Genomic DNA, 20,165 nt, shown 5'->3' on the forward strand with positions numbered 1-20,165 from the left:
TCTATTGCAGATCAATGGAGTTTGTATATGATTGGATTTTTGTTCATGCACAATTTGGTCATGTTAACCCATGATTTGCAATAAAAACACTATTGTACAGACCATTGCACATAAATCCCCCACATTATTCTGCCTGGTATTCTTAGAGTTAAATTCTTTTGGAATTCCCCTTTTGAAAATATAGCGCTTGTTTTTCGGCATCGCTTCAAATACCGAAGTGCGTACCTAGTACCATTGTGCATTGTGTACCCTCCATAAACTATAACCCCTCTGTTATTTAGTTTGTGACAAAATAGAATTCACGAGGCACTAAAAGAAAATTACTGGCTTATCTCTTTACAACTAACCAAACGAAGTATTGAATTCTATCATTTCGATAAAAAAAAATTCGTTGTAAGTGGCATAAAATGTAGAGAGAGATAAATCAAACACCGGATAGTTTTACGTTCTATATGCTCAACCAACAGCATAGATACCATTAGAAATAAACACATTTGAGATGTAAAAAGCTAAACTTGTAAAATAGATGGTAGAATGTCGGGCTGTGGAACGATGAGGATACAATTTCTGGCGCTAAATCCAAAGTGAACCCGTTCAGCAATAATTATGAATAAACATAAACGTTTGAAAGCGACCAAGGGTTTGTATGATCTATAAAGATTTAAAAAGGGTGGCGGGAACTCCATTAAAAGAAATGAATTTCACAGTCAAAGGGGTCAATGTGGGTTATTTGGAAACGCGGAGGGTCACGATTCTCACGAAAGGAAAAAATATGAACATTGTTTGGAATAGTGCAAATACACCTTTTAAGTCCATTGTTAATCAGTAGAGTGGTAATAAATGATTGGATATGATTCCATGCACAATTTTGTCATTACAACCCACACCGTGTCATTAAAGGGACTTGGTAACATTGTTGAGATGAGAGAAAATGGTGCGAAGGTAGTGACTTCAATGCTAGGTGTATATTTTAAAGATAATCTAATAGTTTTTGTGAAAACAGACCATTACTAATGATTAAAATTGAGAAAAACTGATCTGATCGATTCTTTAATCCTCCCAACTATATTATTACAATTTGATTAAATTTTTGGTGAATGTAAATCTTCTAAAAGCTATGCATTGACTCTATATACCATCTCGTCATTTCATTGTTGAAAGATTTTTGAACACCTGTGTTTTGTTTTATTTTCATGGAAAAACGGTTGGAAAAGTTCAAAAATGGTTGGGAGAATTCACTGTTATAGAGGGTGTTGACCAGTGACGCTTTCGAAGAAAACAAAAAATATCTTCGTGGTTTGAGAATTTGTTCAGGATTTTTTTTTGGATGCTAGAGGGTTAAAACAGTAGAAGCAATATACTAAGTAACATTTCATACAAAAATTACGCATTTTTCATCAACCTTCAACAATGTTACCCAGTCACTTTAAAGCACTTTTTAACATACCCGTACCAGTGGCGGATCCATCGGGGGAGGGGGGGGGGGGGTGGTGGGCCGGTGGCTCCCACCCCTGGGAAAAACTTGTAAAAGCAGGTTAATTTTACCTTCTGTTTTAGATGGAGGGGGGGGGGGCGATTTTTCAAATTGTCAAGGGCAAAAAAAAAACTGGTGCTCACTTCCTTCCCCCCCCCCCCCCCCCCGAATGAGCGAATTATCGGTCGGCTATTTCGCCGCTAACTATTTTCTCACGAATTGGCGATTTGGGCCCCCTCCCCTGCCGCCGGCTGGATCCGCCCCTGCCCCGCATGTAAATCCCAAACATGATTCTGCGTGGCATTCTATGAGTTATTTTGTCTTGAATTCCCCGTTTGATAATGTGGCGCCTGTTTGTTGCCATCGCTTCATGCTTCATAATGAAGTAGGTACAATTGTACATGTGTGCACTCCATCAATTATAATCTGTTATTCAGTTTGTGACAAAATGAAAATTTATGATGTAAAAGAGGCTCCTTCGCTTATCTCTTTACAAATACCTAAACAAAATTTGAACTCTATCATTTCGAGAGAGAGAAAATGTCATTATATGAGCGAAATGAAATAAAGAGAGAGATGAATCAAACACCAGAGGGTTTTAAATTCCATATGCTCAACCAACTGGAATAGATACCATTATACAAAATAAAGCTGAACTTGTAAAAGAGATGGTAGGATGTCTGGCTGTGGAATGATGTAAACAATATTTATGGCTTTTTATCCAACGTGACCCCATTGAAGAATTATAAACATGGAACAGGTTATAACCAGTATGACTAAACAATGACATTGACGTTTCACAGTAACCAAAATAAAGAAGATTAGATTATAGGTCTGTTTTCTCAATGAATTTTCAAGTACGATGTGACAGGCTATCCTTACGCGTGTATGTGTGTGTGTGCGTATGTGCGTGTGTGTGCGTGTGTGTGTGTGTGTGTGTGCGTGCGCGTGTGTGTGTGTGTGTGTTGGGGTGGGGAGAAGACATTCCTATAGTATAAATGCAGCATACAACTTTGGGCAAACCTTGACAAAATAATACACTTTTTGTGAAAGGCTGGTCAGTAATCCTACTACACTTGATATATCATACACTAGATACGAGTCACAGTGTAGTGGCTACAGGGGGGCTGTACGAGGACACGTGCCCCCCCCCCCACCCCGCTCCCTCCTAATCGATTGTTTGAAAATAACATCAAAAGGAGGATAAGGCGAGAAATAAAAATAAAAAGGGAAAGGGAAAAGTGAGAAAGGAAGAGAAAAAATGCTTGACCACCCAACCTAAATTGGTAGCCTTGTAAATTCGCATTTCATTTCCAGACTAGGACCAATGCCCCCCCCCCCTCCGTTGTCTCAGTAGATGGACTCATACTATGCCACCCATTAAAATATCCCAGGTTCCGTCATCCCACAGAGAATAAAATGTTGGCCTGTTGAGTTCCATTACATTAATTAGTACAGTGAAACCCGTCTATAAAGACCGCTCAAGGGAGACAAGAGATTTGATCTTCAATAGGCAGGTGGTCTTTGTGTACAGGTTTTTGTAATTTATTTAACGATGGCAAAGTCTGTTCAAGGGAAATTTTTAAAATACAGTCTTTGTGGACAAGTGGTCTTTCTATGCAGGGGGTCACTCAAGCAGGTTACACTGTGCACATCCTAATGATGCAAGAAGCTAGGCAATAATAATAATAAAATTCAAAAGTGATCTAATTTTGTTGTTGTTGTAATGTGTAATTGGCTGAGAAAAAAAAGAAGAAAAAAATCTAATGACGGTTGCAACTTGGCTACTATTGCTGTTACGTGATATTCTATAATGTAGGAATATTTTATCATAATGCTTGTTGGCAAACGATATTAATTATAAATGTTCCTGTGTGGCGATGTTAGCTTCGGTTCATTTTTAATATTCAAATGATTTATTTCTCATGCAACACATAATGCAAGAATAATTATATCACAAGAAATATGCAATGAAACGATAAATATAATGGAAATAGCACGAAAAAAAGAGGAACTAACTTGAAGCAGAGCTTGTTGAAGTGTTAGTTCCTCACATGCTGATTTTACAATAAAACATGAACAAAATATGCTTAGAAATCAATAAATAGACAAATATGTAGCTAAGAAATTCTGAATGGGGGAGGGGGGGGGGGCATCATCTGCGCATCCTTCAAAAACATAAAGATTAACATTGAATGACAAAATCTTCATAAATATACATGACATGTACATGTAGTTCCTATGAGAGTAGTATAGACCCGAGAAGTCGAATGCTCGAATTTAGCACAAAGAATATGGTGCAAGAGCGCCATCTAGTGGTGAGTGCTTTTCCGTACAGTACTATATAATCCAACTTCGCCTTTCTTGGATTCTCTTTATACAAGGGGTTATGAATTAATGATTGAAGCAGGCCACAAATATCTCTAAAATTAGGTTTGCGGGATGAAAAGCATTTTACACACATACTAATGAACAGTTTGGGCGGTTAACAACATTTAACCCCCCCCCCCCCTAGTGCACTGTCATGCCTTATTTCCATCCTCAGATGTTCCTCGTTTGATGTAAATTATGTTCTTTTTCCAAATCATACGTGTAAGCATACGATGACAGAATCAGCAATCAGTGATACTTTAGCGGGCCGATATCGTACGATAAAAGGAGAAGTGGAATAATATTGATATTTCCTATTTGAAATGTACATGTAGAAACTATATTCATGTACTTTGTACACACATATAAACAAAGATGAATGATGCTCTATATAAACTTAAAACAGTTTAGTCTATGGATTTTCCCTCTTGAAATAAATAATTTGTTCTAGATTATAATTTAGTTGGTTATTGAATACACCATTAATTTTTTAAAGTAAATATCCCTGTTATTGTAGTCGGGTTTCCAGTCTCGTAAAATAAAAAAATGAATCGATAAAAATAATTTTCCCTATCGAATCCCACGTTTCCGTTGCAAATGTTTATTTTTCTTTATAGGCCTATACAATGTGAGTAAAAAAAAAAAGTGCCTTAAAAAGGTAAAAAATCTTTGAGTGACCGGTTTTACCATACTCGTTTTCCCCAATAGACTGTAGTATTATGAAAACCGTTTGGCAAACGCAAAATTTGGTTTCGATATCCAATTATAAATACCATGATAATCAGACAGGCGATCGGCTTGTAAAAGTCATGTAGTTCTTGACTGACCTAAAGGTTTTTAATTATCATTGCAGCATGAGCTAAATCCAGGATTTTGTTTCAGAATCTGAGACAAAGTTACCGGATCCCTTTAAAGAAGCAGGGTATTGTGGTAAGTAATAATATAGAACTCCTTCCACTTTTTGTTCTAATTATAGGACGAGAAAATTGTTTCCATTTTATTTGACCTTGGAATCGTTGTTGATGTTTGGGGTCTCCATCAGAGTTTGTTGAACCAAAACACTGTGAATGGACTACTACACCAACACAAACGTACTGAGCGAACCACTTCTGATCAATGCAGCGAAGATTCTTTTTATAGTAATCAAAGTTCGATGAACTTCAATGCGCACCCAAACAAACATTCCCCATCCTACGTACATGGGGAACCCCCCCCCCCCCTTTTGGCAGCCATATCGCTGATGACCACACAACATCCAGCACCGCAACGTGTGTGGGAGAAATTTCTCGACGGGCATTGACCAATCAGAATTGCGCATCAAGTTTACTTGCTCATTCAAGTGCGCTGATTGGTTGATACGTTCGCTATGCATAGCCTTGGTTTATCTGCATAAGATGCTTGTATTATTATTATAGTATTAATGACTGCTTTGAGAGAAATAGTTGTTTTATTACGCTCAAGGGAAGGTTAGAATTGTGCTATTACCCGAGGCGTGCTGAGGGGAATAGCCCAATTCTAACCTTCCCGAGAGCGTATGAAAACAACTATTTCTCGAATATTAAAGCAGTCATTAATACTTTTATATGCCGAAAAAAAATAGACTAAAAAATGAAAAATTAAAAATACTTTTTTTTTTGGTCGAAGATGAGATTCGAACTCTTGCGTACAAAAAGGTGATGTATCTAAAGTCAGCGCCTCAGACCTCTCGGCCATCGCGCGTTATTAACATGCATGGCAATTTTCTCCAATATATACATTAAAATGGATTGAAACCGGCTTCGCGTGTGATGAATGCTTCGCAAAAAAAGCCAAAAGCTCCATATACGGACTCTTCTTTTACTTTTGCAATGCATATTGGCACGAACTTAGATCAAGATCTATCGGCAGATGTTGTTTTTTTTGTTTTTGGAAGTTTATTTTCGTCTTCATGTCAACAATGCAAGATAAAATTGTCGGTAAGATCGATCGAGATTCAAGTATTGAAATTACCGACCAATCCTTCGCACACATACGGCATCCTCCATCGCTCAAACCATTTTTTAACATGTAAACCTATGGGGTAACCATGGACGCTGACCAACTTTTTTTAATAACCATGGTTATTAAAAATATTGAAATGTTTTATGCATGGTTACCGAGAATTTTACAGGAACAGTTGAAGTTTATGAATGCAATTCGACCAATCAGATGGCTGGATTTCTTAAGTGAGGTATATAACAGCAGATAATGTTCTGAATCTGGATAGTGGTTGGGTGGGGGGGGGGGGGGGGGGGGGTAGTGAGCACTATTTTGTTTTTTATTTTTTATTTTTTGCTCAACGGGGGGGGGGGCGGGGGGGCGGGGGGAGAGGGGTAGTGAGCACTATTTTTTGGAATCAACACCCACCCCCCCCCCCTCCTTGCGCCAGGGGGAGGGGGCCCAAAAGGTAAATTTACCTGTTTTTTTGTCCAGGATAGGGGGCCCGGGCCCCCAGTCCCCCTAGATCCGCCACTGGTTCCCGAATGATGTGGGGTTTTACAGTCTACTTCTTTTTCAGAATTATGAACCTCCGAAGTTATGAACATTCATAATTGTGTATTACATATCGACTTGGATTTGTACAAGATCTGTATCGTTTGTTTTGTTACCCCCCCCCCCCCCCCGTAACAGTATTTATGTTTGGACGTAGAGGTAAAGCTGCAGGGGTACAGCCAATGAGGGTCACCGTCACTCTGGCCTATCATGAGCGGTGCTTTGTCGATTTAATAGATTTGCGAGATTAACAATAATGCCAGGGACTGTGGGAGTGTGTGAAGGAAGCCCAGGTGGTGGGGGGGGGGGGGGTACTCATATTTTAACACATACGGGGATGTGCCACTCTAATGGGTCGCTTTTTCACACAAAAATCCCCAAACATGGGTCACATTTTTTACAAAAATATCACTAAACATGGGTCCGCTTTCCAATTTTTTTCAAATTTTCGGGTGTTTGCATGGCGAACACCCGGAAATTGTGAAAAATGGGCCTATATTTCAAGAACAAATCTGCCAAAATGACCCTTAGAATTGGGTAGGAGCTTCGAGGCTTGAGCGGCACTCTCGTCCAAACCAAATCTAAGTACCCCCCCCCCCCCCCAACTCGGGAAGGAATGGTTCATAATATCATCTTGTTATTTTCAAGCCCCCTCTCCACCCCGCACACACACATACAACTAGCATACACACCAATCTCTCGCTCTTGTCTCTTGTCATGTCTTTTCGCTTATATTTGTCGTTTTTTTTCGAAGATTTGTAAATCCGAAGTTCTGTTTATATTCCGAAATGTTCCAATGTTTCCAATTTTTGACGGATTTCCATCGACCCTCCCCCCCCCCCCCCCCCGCCCTCGCCCACACACACGACCATGATTTAGGGCCATGTATTTTTGTTTTACACACTACTATTATTATTGTTTGATATAATACAAATACAGTCATGTAGCAAAGAGAAGAATATAGAGTACAGACCGGAAGAGGAATAGGCCTACAGTTTTGACTTCTTTTTTTTGTTGGTTTTTGTGTTGTCATAGAATACGTGACTGTAGTGTAAGTGGAAGTAAGAGTCAAAGAGAAGAAAGAACATGAGAAAAGATTTTCCGCAGTCTTATTAATATTATTGGAATAAAACAAAAGTAATGAAAATGAAAGAATTAGATACGACAAAATATGATATTGAATTTACAGAAGAACCAATTAAACATTTAGGTGTTTACGTTGGTAAAAATGATAAATATGTTAGCAGTATGAATTGGGAGGGGAAAGTTGAAAAAATCAATAATATTCTTAAGACGTGGAAAATGAGACGACTGACCTGTTATGGAAAAATAATAATTTTAAAATGTTTGATAATTCCTCAGCTCGTCTATTTAGGCACAGCTGTCTCAATGCCTATTCATATATGCAAGGCTTTACATAGGACTATATATACATTTGTATGGAATTCTAAACGTGAAAAAGTAAAACGGAACGTTTGTATCAAGTCAGAAAGAGAAGGGGGGGGGGGCTTGGTATGGTTGATTTGATTTTGAAAGCTAATTCACTTAGATTATCTTGGATATAGAAGTTTTTTAATGCAGATGATGCAATGTGGAAGACATTATTTTCATTTTGGACTGAAAGAGTTGGCGGGATGCCGTTATGTTTACAGTATAATTGTCATATTAAACACATGAAAATGATATGTAAAAAAAGAAATTTACCAATGTTTTATATGGATTCGCTTTGCACATGGTCAGAAATTCGATATGTAAATAAATTTGAAGTAAAAGATATTCCCAATGAAATACTTTGGAATAATAGTAATATTGTAATTGATAATAAACCTCTGTATTTCCCGTCGTGGATAAAAAAAGGAATTTGTCAAATCAAACATGTTATAAATCAAAGTACATGGATAGATAACTCTCTATTCAATAACCATTTTGATGTAAAGAATCTGTTGTTTTTATTTAAAATGTCAAAATTAAAAAAAGCATTCCCAAAATATTGGTCACAAAATTTACGTTTAAACAAAGCTTCAAGTCTCAATGAAACAATGTACATTGAGACAACTTTAGATGTTATAAACGTTGAATTTACTACGGCGAAAAGTTATTATAATTTAATGCTAGAAAGGAAAAAAGAGAAAATTGGTTTCCATTTTTGGCAAAATATGTTAGGCCTATCAGAAACATTTGTTTGGAAAGATGTATTCCAGTTCAAATTTAATAACATAAGTATGGTGGCCCTGAAGGGACATCGCGAATAGACTAAATCGTGAAAAATATGCGATAAAATTCACGATATCGTCAATTTTATCGCATATTTTTCACGAAGAAATTCACGAAATTGACGATATCGTGAACTTTATCGTGAACTTTTCACGATGAAATTGACGATATCGTGAATTTTATCGTGAAAAGTCCACGATATAAAGTTCACGATATCGTCAATTTTATCGTGTACTCTATCGTGTACTCTATCGTGTACTCTCCTGACGGGCGCTTTGTAAACAAAACCAGCCCTAGCTGGGGGAGACAGAGAGAAGGAAAAAAGGGAAAGGGAAAGAGAAGATAAAAGGAAAGAAAGAATAATAAGAAGAAAAGAGGGAAACGGGGGGGGGGGGGGAAGGGCTCTTGCCTCCTCCTCACCCCCCCCCCCCCCGCCAAAAAATAAATAAGGAGAGAGAGAGAAGGGAAAGGGAAAGGGAAAGAAAATATAAAAGGAAAGAAATAAGAGGAAGAAGGAAAGAGGGAAACGGGGGAAGGGCGAAAGGCTCTTACCTCCCCCCCCCCGCCAAAAAAATAAATAAGAGAGAGAGAGAGAGAGAGAAGGGAAAGGGAAAGAAAGAAGAGGAATAAGAGGGAAACAGGGGAAGGGCGAAGGGCTCTTGCCTCCTCCCCCCCCCCCCCGCCAAAAATAAATAAGAGAGAGAAGGGAAAGGGAAAGAAAATATAAAAGGAAAGAAAGAAGAGGAATAAGAAGGAAAGAGGGAAACGGGGGAAGGGCGAAGGGCTCTTGCCTCCTCCCTCCCCACCCCCCGCCAAAAAAATAAATAAGAGATAGAGAGAGAAGGGAAAGGGAAAGGGAAAGAGAAGATAAAAGGAAAGAAAGAAGAGGAAGAAGAAGAAGAAAAGAGGGAAACAGGGGCGAAGGGCTCTTGCATCCCCCCGCCCAAAAATAAATAAGAGAGAGAGAGAGAGAGAGAAGGGAAAGGGAAAGAGAATAAAAAAGGAAAGGAAGAAGAATAAGAAGAAAAGAGGGGCTCTTGCCTCCTCCCCCCCCCCCCTCCCGCGCCAACAAATAAATAGAGAGAGAGAGAGAGAGAGAGAGAGAAGGGAAAGGGAAAGGGAAAGAAAATATAAAAGGAAAGAAAGAAGAAGAAGACGGAAAGAGGGAAACGGGGGAAGGGCGAAAGGCTCTTACCTCCCCCTCCCCCCTCCCGCCATAAAGGGAAAGAGAAGGGAGAGGGAAAGAAAATATAAAAGGAAAGAAAGAAGAGGAAAAAGAATAAGAAAAGAGGGAAACAGGGGTGAAGGGCTCTTGCCTCCTTTCTTTTCTTTCTTTTCCTTTCTTTCCTATTCTCCCTCTTTTTCGTTTTTCTCTTTCTTTCTTCTCTTTCCCTTTCCTTCTCTCTCTCTCTCTCTTATTTATTTTTTGGCGGGGGGCGGGGGGACGAGGCAAAAGCCCTTTGCCCCCGTTTCCCTCTTTTCTTCTTCTTCCTCTTCTTTCTTTCCTTTTATCTTCTCTTTCCCTTTCCCTTTCCCTTCTCTCTCTCTCTCTGATTTATTTTTTGGCGGGGGGGGGGGGGGCAAGAGTCCTTCGCCCTTCCCCCGTTTTCCTCTTTTCTTCTTCTTCCTCTTCTTTCTTTCCTTTTATCTTCTCTTTCCCTTTCCCTTTCCCTTCTCTCTCTCTCTCTGATTTATTTTTTGGCGGGGAGGGGGGGGGGGGGGTGAGGAGGAGGCAAGAGCCCTTCGCCCCCCCCCCGTTTCCCTCTTTTCTTCTTATTATTCTTTCTTTCCTTTTATCTTCTCTTTCCCTTTCCCTTTTTTCCTTCTCTCTGTCTCCCCCAGCTAGGGCTGGTTTTGTTTACGAAGCGCCCGTCAGGAGAGTACACGATAGAGTACACGATAGAGTACACGATAAAATTGACGATATCGTGAACTTTATATCGTGAACTTTTCACGATAAAATTCACGATATCGTCAATTTCATCGTGAAAAGTTCACGATAAAGTTCACGATATCGTCAATTTCGTGAATTTCTTCGTGAAAAATATGCGATAAAATTGACGATATCGTGAATTTTATCGCATATTTTTCACGATTTAGTCTATTCGCGATGTCCCTTCAGGGCCACCGTACATAAGAGACAATAAGATCAAACATTATAATTTTAAATTAATTCATAGAATATTGCCATCTAAAGACAATCTCTCTATATGGAAAATCGTACAGTCTAACGAATGTGAAATTTGTCGTGAAAAAGAAACTATTGAACATTTTATATTTCGTTGCAAGAAATTAAGAGTTTCCTGGAAAATTATCTCAAGAATTACATATTTCATTTTTAAAATAGAAATTGATATGAAAATGTTATTAATTGGATATGAAATAGATAACAGAAAATTTACTTTACTTAATTTTTGGATAAATTATGCTCAACTGGTTATATACAAAGACTACGTAAAGCGGAACTTTGGAGAAGTACCAACCAATCCAAAGAGGTTAATAAATAATTTTATTTCATCATTAAAATGTTATTTGAAATACAAAGAAATTATAAAATACTTCGATATTGAGGAAGTTAAGAAAGTATTAGAAATGTTAAAATGATCATTTTAAGATATTATATGGATCTTGTATATAATGTTTCATTTTACTTGTTTTGTAAATAATATATATGTATTTTGAAATGGAACAATAAAGTCCCTCTGAAGAGGTAAAGAGAAAAAAAAAATATTATTGTCATAAATTTTCAAAATTTATTTAGAATTGAGACTTTATTTACACCTTATCAGGGGGAGGGAGCATGGAAATGACCCCTATTTGTAATTGTTATTCCTGTTCATTTAGTGGTGATAGTTATCACAATAATTACAGTTTCATATTTATTTCATTTTTTAAAGGTCTGCTAACGGTTTCGTAAGAGGACAGAGGGCATAACATTGGCAATTTGGTAACAGAAAACCTTCTGCTTTATATTTTAAACATTTCATCAAAATAGTTAACCTTCAGTCCTGAATAAGCAATCTGATTTGTTCAAGGTTGTTAAAAGAACGTGCTCATCCTTTGACCCACTCTTGTGTCACCTCATGAAGTATAACTTAAACTTTTGTTTGTCCGTTATTAATTGCCTTAGTCATATTGGTTATGAATTTTGTTATGTACTGTATATTAAACTTTGTGCAAATATCAACCACATTTGTATGTATTATTGCCAATGTAAATTGTACATAATTCATTTTGGGCTGCGAAGTGCAATCATAATACCTTTTCAATCAATATATTTGAAAGTATTATGTCGTTTGCATCTGTGAAAATAAACTGCAAATACGGTCGCAATTCTTTTCTCGAAAAAGCTACTTAAAAGAAACCCCACCCCAAGAAAGAACTTTTCTTATCCTGAGAGATGTATTATATTCTTGCCCATTAATCTCTAAGATTCCTCACAATAGTGTATGAGAGAGGCATAAAGCAAGAATAACGTACAGCTTCTCAGCACGACATGGGCATCGCCATTTTCTTGATAACGTGACGTACTTTCTGTGAAGTAGTTTATCAAGTAAAATGTATTTAAATTTATGGATGCTCCCTTCCCAGGTGTATGTGGTGATGAATCATTTCATTCACCTCCTATTATCCTGTGCATAAGTTGTAAATAAGTTGGTGCTCTTCTGGGTAAAGGTTTCTCATAAACGGAAAATATTTGTCAACTGCTATATTTTAGTATTTTTGAATGAATTAGTTGCAGTTGTTTCCCTGTTACATATTTTTCACCAAATATAATTTCTATCTTCTCAGCTACGACTTTCCTCATTAAAAAGTAAAGGTTTTGTTATTGATTTAAAAAGTCTTTCCAACTAAAGCTTGGTGCATGACACGTGTACAACTTCACCTGGTACGTCACATTTTCAAGAAAATGGCTACGCCCATATCACGCTCAAATGCATCAACATCATGCAAAGAATATCTTCAACTTGTATATCTCTTGTACATTTTCGTAAACAATATTGTACATCAAAGGGCAGGAATACATCTCATTTATCAGAATACCTACACTTATTCTTTGGAATGAGGTTTTCTTTTTATAAGGCTACATGTATACATGAAATTGCCTTATCATACCCTCAATGTCCTGGTTGGAAATACATGCATAAGTGTTTATCTACTTGGAATTCCAATATAAATGTGATTTAACGGATCAAGGAACATATACAGAAAGACAACCCTTGTTGGACTCCATGGAAGAACAGAGCCATTAGGTTAATGTCTCTGAAATGGACTATCCGACCGTTTTATCATTCTATTATTGTTATACAAGTCTTTGATTTTCTCGTTCCTAATTTCAGAAGTGACGGCAGTGAAGAAAATCCGCACGCAAATTGTATGCGATTTTCATTCACTACCGTCACTTCGTGAAAATAGGAAATTGTGTTGTTTTTAATGATGATTTTCGGTAATAAAACAAACACCCTGCATTCAGGTTTGCCAACACTCGTAATATACAGCCATCGCTATTCTTTTATACAGAACGATTCACCCTTACTTCGATTGGTGTAATACCGTGTAGATGAGTCTGGATTCTATGCCTTTGAAAAGACTTCAAGTACTTCAAAACAGAGCACTCGGAATCGTTATTCAAGTGGTTTCTCGATTCAGTAGAAGTTTATTACACAGAACCCTTTCTTTAGATTGTTTGAATGTAAAAGAAAAGAATGGTCATTTTGACCTTAAAGGTAAAGATCAGTTTTGGAAACGCCCTCACTCTCAAAAAATGAAATGGAAGCTCTTATTACCAATCATGTGAAAGAATATGTTTTGACTAATACATGATGATACAAATTTTGCCGGGAAACCGCCTACTAATTGATATATTAATTTTGGTAAATTATTATATCTATTTGGACCTGATAGACATCGCGCACGTGTCACGTAGTCCCATGTACATCTTGCTGTGTACAGTGATTGTAACTTTACCAAGACTGGGCCAAAGTTCTTATCATTTTGATAATTCCAGAACCTTGCAGTACACACCAATACTTATATGCTAGATGATCAACATTTTCTGATCGATTCCACGTTTCTTTCACAATGCAATCGCATGACCAAAACTGATCTTTACCTTTAAGATGATTTGTTCCCTAATGTATATATTAAGTTCCAAAATTGAAGTTAAACTAACTCACCTGCACTCTCTCATAAATATAAAACATTACTATCCTTCCCAAACCCCACACCAACTTTTATCAAGCACGATATACACTGCCAGTCATTTATTAAATAACCTCTCTCAAATTGAAAGAACGCAAACCAAACTTTATCAACTTTTATCAAATGCATCCAACATATCTTCCCAAAGACTTTTAAAAGAATGATACCAACATTCGATCCCAATACTTTTTGTTCGTATCCTGTATGTCTTCTTTTATTTCTCCACTATCTCTCTCTTCTTGTTTTATTAAGTTGTTTATAACTTAATTGTATAAATCTTTCCTTATTAGTATTCTTTGCAAACGAGTTGTAATTGTTATTGATGTAATATTTGTAATGTTGTCTTCACTTCTGTACAGACTTGCTGAAAACAGACTTGACAGGATGACAGTGAGGTTTTTTCTTTCTTTTTTAACGCTGTACTGAACAGTGGAAATAAAACAAACAATGCACACACACCTACACCCACCACCCTTTCCCCTATCTCTCTCTCTCTCTCTGAAAACATTCTCCCCTCACCATGCAACCAAAAATTACCCTAGATAATTAAAGGGGACAAAAAATAAAATAAATACTTAATGTCCATTAAAACACACACAAGCATCAGCTCTCTATTCCATCAGCCTCTTGTATAAAACAAGTATTTTTAATTTACCATGAAAATCACACGTTAATATATCCAATCTCTTCAATCTTTTTTTAAGCTTTTCTCACTTCTTTCATATTTTTTTTTTACAACACACTTGAAAAATCCCTGGATATTTCAGGCAACTACGAGGTCATAGTCGAGTCATCATCGGGCCTCTCCGTCGTAATCGATGGATCGATCAGTCGAGGGCCATCATTCAAGATATGTTTGATCCCACGAGATTAAGCTCAACTTAATCCCAAGGTATTATCTCAAGGTATTTCATCTTATTTTTCAGTTTCAGAATATTACACTGTTCACTAAGTTTGTGGGGGGAAATGAAGGTGTATTAAGGCCTGGTATTAAATACCCTAAAAAAAAGGAGAAAAAATGTTTCCATAATAATGTCTGTACAATGATTGCTTCATGAAAAAATAAAATGTCCAAATCCATTGTTAAAAAATGTGTAGCATTGCTAGCTAACAGCTCAAATCATCCATATAAAGGGGTGCAAATTTTGTATATAAAAAAGTCTTTTCTATATTTCCTGTGATAAAAAACAACTTTGGTTTTAAAAAAAGAAGAGGAATTCACAGATTTATTATCAAAGGAATGTCTTCAAGTTGTAAATGACCCATCATGTGTGCTCGTGACCGACCTCCGGTGCAAGGTCAAAGGTCGGAGGCCAGCGTATTATGAAAGACGATGTCGGGCTGGGATTGGAGTATATATATAATATCAATAAATTAATCACGTACAAACAAATTCTTTTCTTTTTAGATCTAGGTACACCACACAAAATTAACGTCTCTAACAGAATAATGAGACATGCTAAACCTATCACAACTACTAATTTAAAAAAAGAAGATGCACTTGGTTATTTCATGAAAAAATCATCTAGCAAGTAGCAACAAAATGTTAATTTCGAAGGAAAATAAAATAAAAATCCTGACTATAGAAGGATAACACGTTAAAAATTCACAGCCTCACGCTTGAGATAATACACAAACATATGTTGCAAGGAGAAGAGTATAGAATACAGACCGGAAGAGGAATACATAGTTTTGAATTTTTTGTTTTTTGTGTCGTCAGAGAATACGTGATTGTAGTAGTAAAAGTAGTGGTAGTAAGAGTCGAAGAGAAGAAAGAGAACACGAGAGAAGATTTTTCGCACAGTCTTGAGAGTTTATTAGCAGAAATAGGAGAAAAGAGAGAAAAAAAAATCAACAAAGGATAAATTCTTGGAGGAGAGAGAAGAAAAATAACTCAATAAAAAATGGCGGGATACAGGTGTGGCTATGAGAGTGACTATGGCCGTGGAAGGTGGATGATAAGCAACAAAACATATCTTAACATAGTCAGGAAAGTGCTGGCAGAACAATGCTAGAACCAAATATTAGTCAAATATAGAGGCATATAAGCTCAGATGGAAAGGCTATTTGATGCAAGAGATAGGGTAAATTGAGAAAGAGTGTAACCCCTTGGGTACTTGTACCATTGACAGGATAAAGTATTATATCCAGACAGAATTGCATTTTTGACTTATCAGTCACAAGTGTCTAAAATTCCAAAATGGTCCAAAACCTTCTTGTTCTACTGTGAACACATGATTTTTAGTCCAGTTTTTCACGATAAAAGATTTGCTTTTTCCAGTCCCTTGTGCCCCTAAATGATGTTTCTTACATTATTCTAGCATTGGAAGTCCTGTCAACACTTTCTTTGTACAAACAATCTTCAAGAATAAAACATTCTGGAAAGACCATCCCAAAATCTTAACCCTTTGACAGCCTCAGGGCAAAATCATGCCCCTTGCACCAAGAGCTCATTGTAACAAGTTCCAGTGCAAAAAGCGTGTAGAGTTAAGACTTTGAGGTGATCGATTGTTGTTAAACTGAGAGTGTAATAGCAACATAATGAAGTGAAGAAAGCCTATATAACTGCAGCATTGTGAAGCGAGAATAGCGTAGCAATAGGCCTTGAAACGCTGTGTGCGCTCAATCGGCTGTGTAGAGAGAGAAAGAGCATAGAGATATAGATGAGTGACTTGAACAACAAAGTATCAATGTGAAACAGTTAGGGATTTCAAATCAAATGTTTATGAAGAAAAACAGGTGAAATCGCTACCAAACAAAAATGTGAATAAGGGAAAGATTTATATACATGTAGGAAACGTAAGGAAGGAGAAAAACTAGAGTGCATGTTAATAGTTTGTTGGAACACTCTGCAGAATGGGGAAAAACGGTTGTTACAGAACAAAAGGATATTAAAAAAAATACCTCATGCAGCTAGACGTAGAATTGATGAGTTAAAGTGTTATCCTTATTCATGGTAAAGCAAAGCCTGAGAAATGTGCACAGAAAACACGCCAACGATGCTGCTCACTTTGCTGTGTGCAGTCGACAGGCACTGCCATGAACAAGGAGAAAAAACGGGCAAAGTTAAGGAAATTTGAATGAAATAAGAGGAAGAAACAACTCTCATAGCCTTTACAAGAAAACAGAGAAGATTAAAAGAGAAAAACAGCATTACATACCCTAGAAACCACTTCTTAGCTGTAGTAAACTTCTTACCTAGCCAAGTATGTTCTAAATATCTAAGATAACTTGAAAGCTACAATATTATTATCTTGTGTCAAATTTTTACAAAGCCACATTTATGAATACCACAGAGATTAAAATACATGGAATAATAGAGTGAAACTTGCCTATACACTACATATACAAGATTGATAAATCAGAAGAAAAAAAGGGTTTTTCAGCATTTCCCTCTGGATTCTTGGCATGCTCTCTACCACATTCTGAAAGAAATGTACTTCAATCATTTACAAGAGTAAAGTACATCCTTCTTACATGATACGCAATGATGAGAGCAGCATACATTTCTAGGTAGATGACAAACAAAAATATATCCGGGACATAAAACTTTCTGCTTTAATACGCTCTGCTCCACCAAGAGCAAGATGAGTATGATTGGAAAAGAGACAAGGTAAAATGCTCTCCAAAGTTCAACACACTGCCTGAAAGCAAACCTCCCTTTTAATCTGTCTTCTTACTTTTTCAATGCATCTCTGGCTTTTAAAGAAACACCTTTTATGGTACTGGTATGTCACCCTGATTATAAGGCACATTAAAAATCGGCCGCCCAGCTTCCAAACTCCATAGAGGTTTTAAGAAATAAAGAGGAGCAGAGTTTCCCCCACTCAGCCTTGACTAAAGGCTTGAGAAAGAAATTGTTTCACGCAGAGTGCACAGATTTAAAAAATAATAAAGAGAGTGACACATTTTTCTCAATTTTGGAGAGAAATACAGAATTGAAACAAAATAATTAAGCAAAGCTTCTTTTAGCTTATCTCTTTACACAATACACCACAGCAGATCCAAATGGAAAATGGGCTAACCTAAAAAAAAGGTGACATGTACAAGAATTTTTTGTCTCTGAATATACACAAGTAGTCATTATTTGCTTAAAAAGACGATACATAGCTTAGCGTACGTTGGATAAGAATGAAAATTAGATACGATGTACAGAATATCATTTGTTGCTACAAATACATATCAATTCACATATCAAACTGCCTGATCATCATGAAATTATCAAAATACCACTTTAAACAGCAGTGACTAGAACAAAGCCTCATTTTTCAAAGTTTGCACATATCCTTAAAACACAGACCAAGAAAGTAAACGTTATAAATTACGTTCTGTTAAACCTCCTTTTACTGCGAGTGATTGTCTCTTTTACGTTCAGACATGTTCGCTGGAACAAACAATTTGTGAGACAGAGCTCTGTCAATATCATGCGAGAACAAAGATGTACTGCTTTAATATGAACACAGCATTAGAGCATCATGAGTACAGAGATTGTTAACATTTGTAAATGTAAGAATGCTAGATACAGAGAATTAAGAATGTGTAAAGATCATATCTCGACCGCGAGATGTATTGCTTCAAGTTCCAGCTGTACTATTATATAAGCAGGCCTCACCTCAACAATCTGGCCACAGTAATTAATTAAAAATAACAGAGTAAAGTGCAACACATGTGGAATGTTCATTCTTTGTCAGTGACTCACAAAAGAAAAAGGCAAAACTCTATATGCTCTCGGAAGATAGAAGCCGCCAAGCAACGTGAAATTGTGACTCTTTTCAAAGAAATTAGTTTCAGAATTATTCTAGCAAATTATCTCACAGCAAAGACCAAAATTAACAAAGGCAAATATCTACAAAGATTATACGTAAAGACAACAAACTTGTTACGTTATAACGACCCTGAGCGTCGGATCTAGACGTCCTTTTTGCGTCGCGCAGAGAAGAAAAACTTTGCTCTTGGAGCATGTCAGAAAAGAAATGTAAAACCAACACAATAAAAGTTTCTGAGCTTAACCAAGGTGATTATACGAGGTTGAATAATCTTCAACAAAATGATACATGATTTATTGACGACATCAATTATTCCCCAAAGAGGATATCTCAAAAACAATTTGTGACATTTTTTTTTCCTTGCAGAAATAATTCTAAACTACTGACAAAAACAGAGTGAGAGAGAGAGGAAAATATGCAAGAAAAATCAATGAAATTTACACCACACCACAATACAGCTAAGAGTAAAATTTGTCTGACACCAAAAAATTTTCACAGAAAAAAAAAGACATGCAATCAAAATGTTTTCAAAAATTCATTCAAAATAACACATTGCAGTTGTATAATAATTACAAATGCAATATATCTCTCTCTCTCATCTCTGTTATCAATTTTTTTCTTAGATCTATTTACATCATACACATCAATTTCTTAAGCTTTCTCGGGATAAATGGGGATAAAAGAAATAGACAATTGTCCAGATTCACCATAAGCACTTTCACTTATGCTTTGGTATAAATTACTCGCACACACAAGTATTTCATAGAAAACTTGCAGAAGTCTAAATGAGTAAGCATATCAGAGAGAGTCCAAAAGTGACTGAGGGAGGGGGAGGGAGTGGGAGGAACAAAGAAAAAGAAAAAAAAATGAAAGGGAAGGGGAAAGATTTATCCCGTGTAAGCTACCATATAAAACCCTGTCCAGAAAACAGGATATTGTAAACAATGCTTACAAAAGCATCCTGGTATTTTCTCGTCAATAATCCACATTTCTTTCCTTATTTCTATCTTTAAAACACCATTAAATCAAATCCGTCCAATATTGCCAAGTCTCACACATGGTAAATCAGAGTTTTTATTAGAGAGCCCTTCCGGTCTCCGCTCAGTGTATTTCCTACTTATTTTCTCTGTATCATTATTGTTATCATCAAATGGTTTTTGCATTGCATGATCCCATATTCAAATGGCACAAAGGGTGATTCAGATACACTTTTTAATCTTTCTCAGTTCGTTTTTGCGGTCTCCCCTTCCTACTTCTGCTTAGACATGTCGATCTCGTTGTGACATTGCTTGGTTGTACTGGTCCATGTATGCATTGACTTTCGCGGGACTGCCTCGCGTCTAGATCTGTGCTTTCGAGAACGACACGCGGAGATGATTCGACTCAGCCAGCTGGTAGTTGTGCATTGCCTGTATTCCACAAACAAGAAAGAAAAAGAATGGTGGTGATGTCTTCATGAGTTGAAGTGTCTTGCAAAAAGCATAGGACCTATGACTGTACCTTGTGGCACCTCCAAAGTTCCACTGGTCATAGCCCACAAGTCAAATAACCATACATTGTATCGGCAAAACGTCATTGATGAAAATTTGATAGAGTACACTGCAATGACCAAGTCTTTCATAAAATCT

At 36.9% G+C, this 20,165-nt stretch overlaps 1 protein-coding gene across 4 annotated transcripts in view; it reads right to left on the bottom strand.

Annotated features, from left to right (window-relative positions):
- Window positions 1–14,379: 14,379 nt before the first annotated feature.
- Window positions 14,380–20,165, bottom strand: part of LOC574897 (polypyrimidine tract-binding protein 1) — a 33,388-nt gene continuing 27,602 nt past the window's right edge. For all 4 annotated transcript variants that reach the window (XM_030996715.1, XM_030996714.1, XM_030996713.1 and 1 more), the window contains one exon: window positions 14,380–19,946. In XM_030996715.1, coding sequence (XP_030852575.1) covers window positions 19,878–19,946 — 69 coding nt within the window. In that variant the 3' untranslated portion in view covers window positions 14,380–19,877. The remainder of the gene's footprint in view (window positions 19,947–20,165) is intronic.

Source organism: Strongylocentrotus purpuratus, unplaced genomic scaffold (assembly GCF_000002235.5).
Source record: "Strongylocentrotus purpuratus isolate Spur 01 unplaced genomic scaffold, Spur_5.0 spur5_scaffold_3, whole genome shotgun sequence".
NCBI lineage: Eukaryota > Metazoa > Echinodermata > Echinoidea > Camarodonta > Strongylocentrotidae > Strongylocentrotus > Strongylocentrotus purpuratus.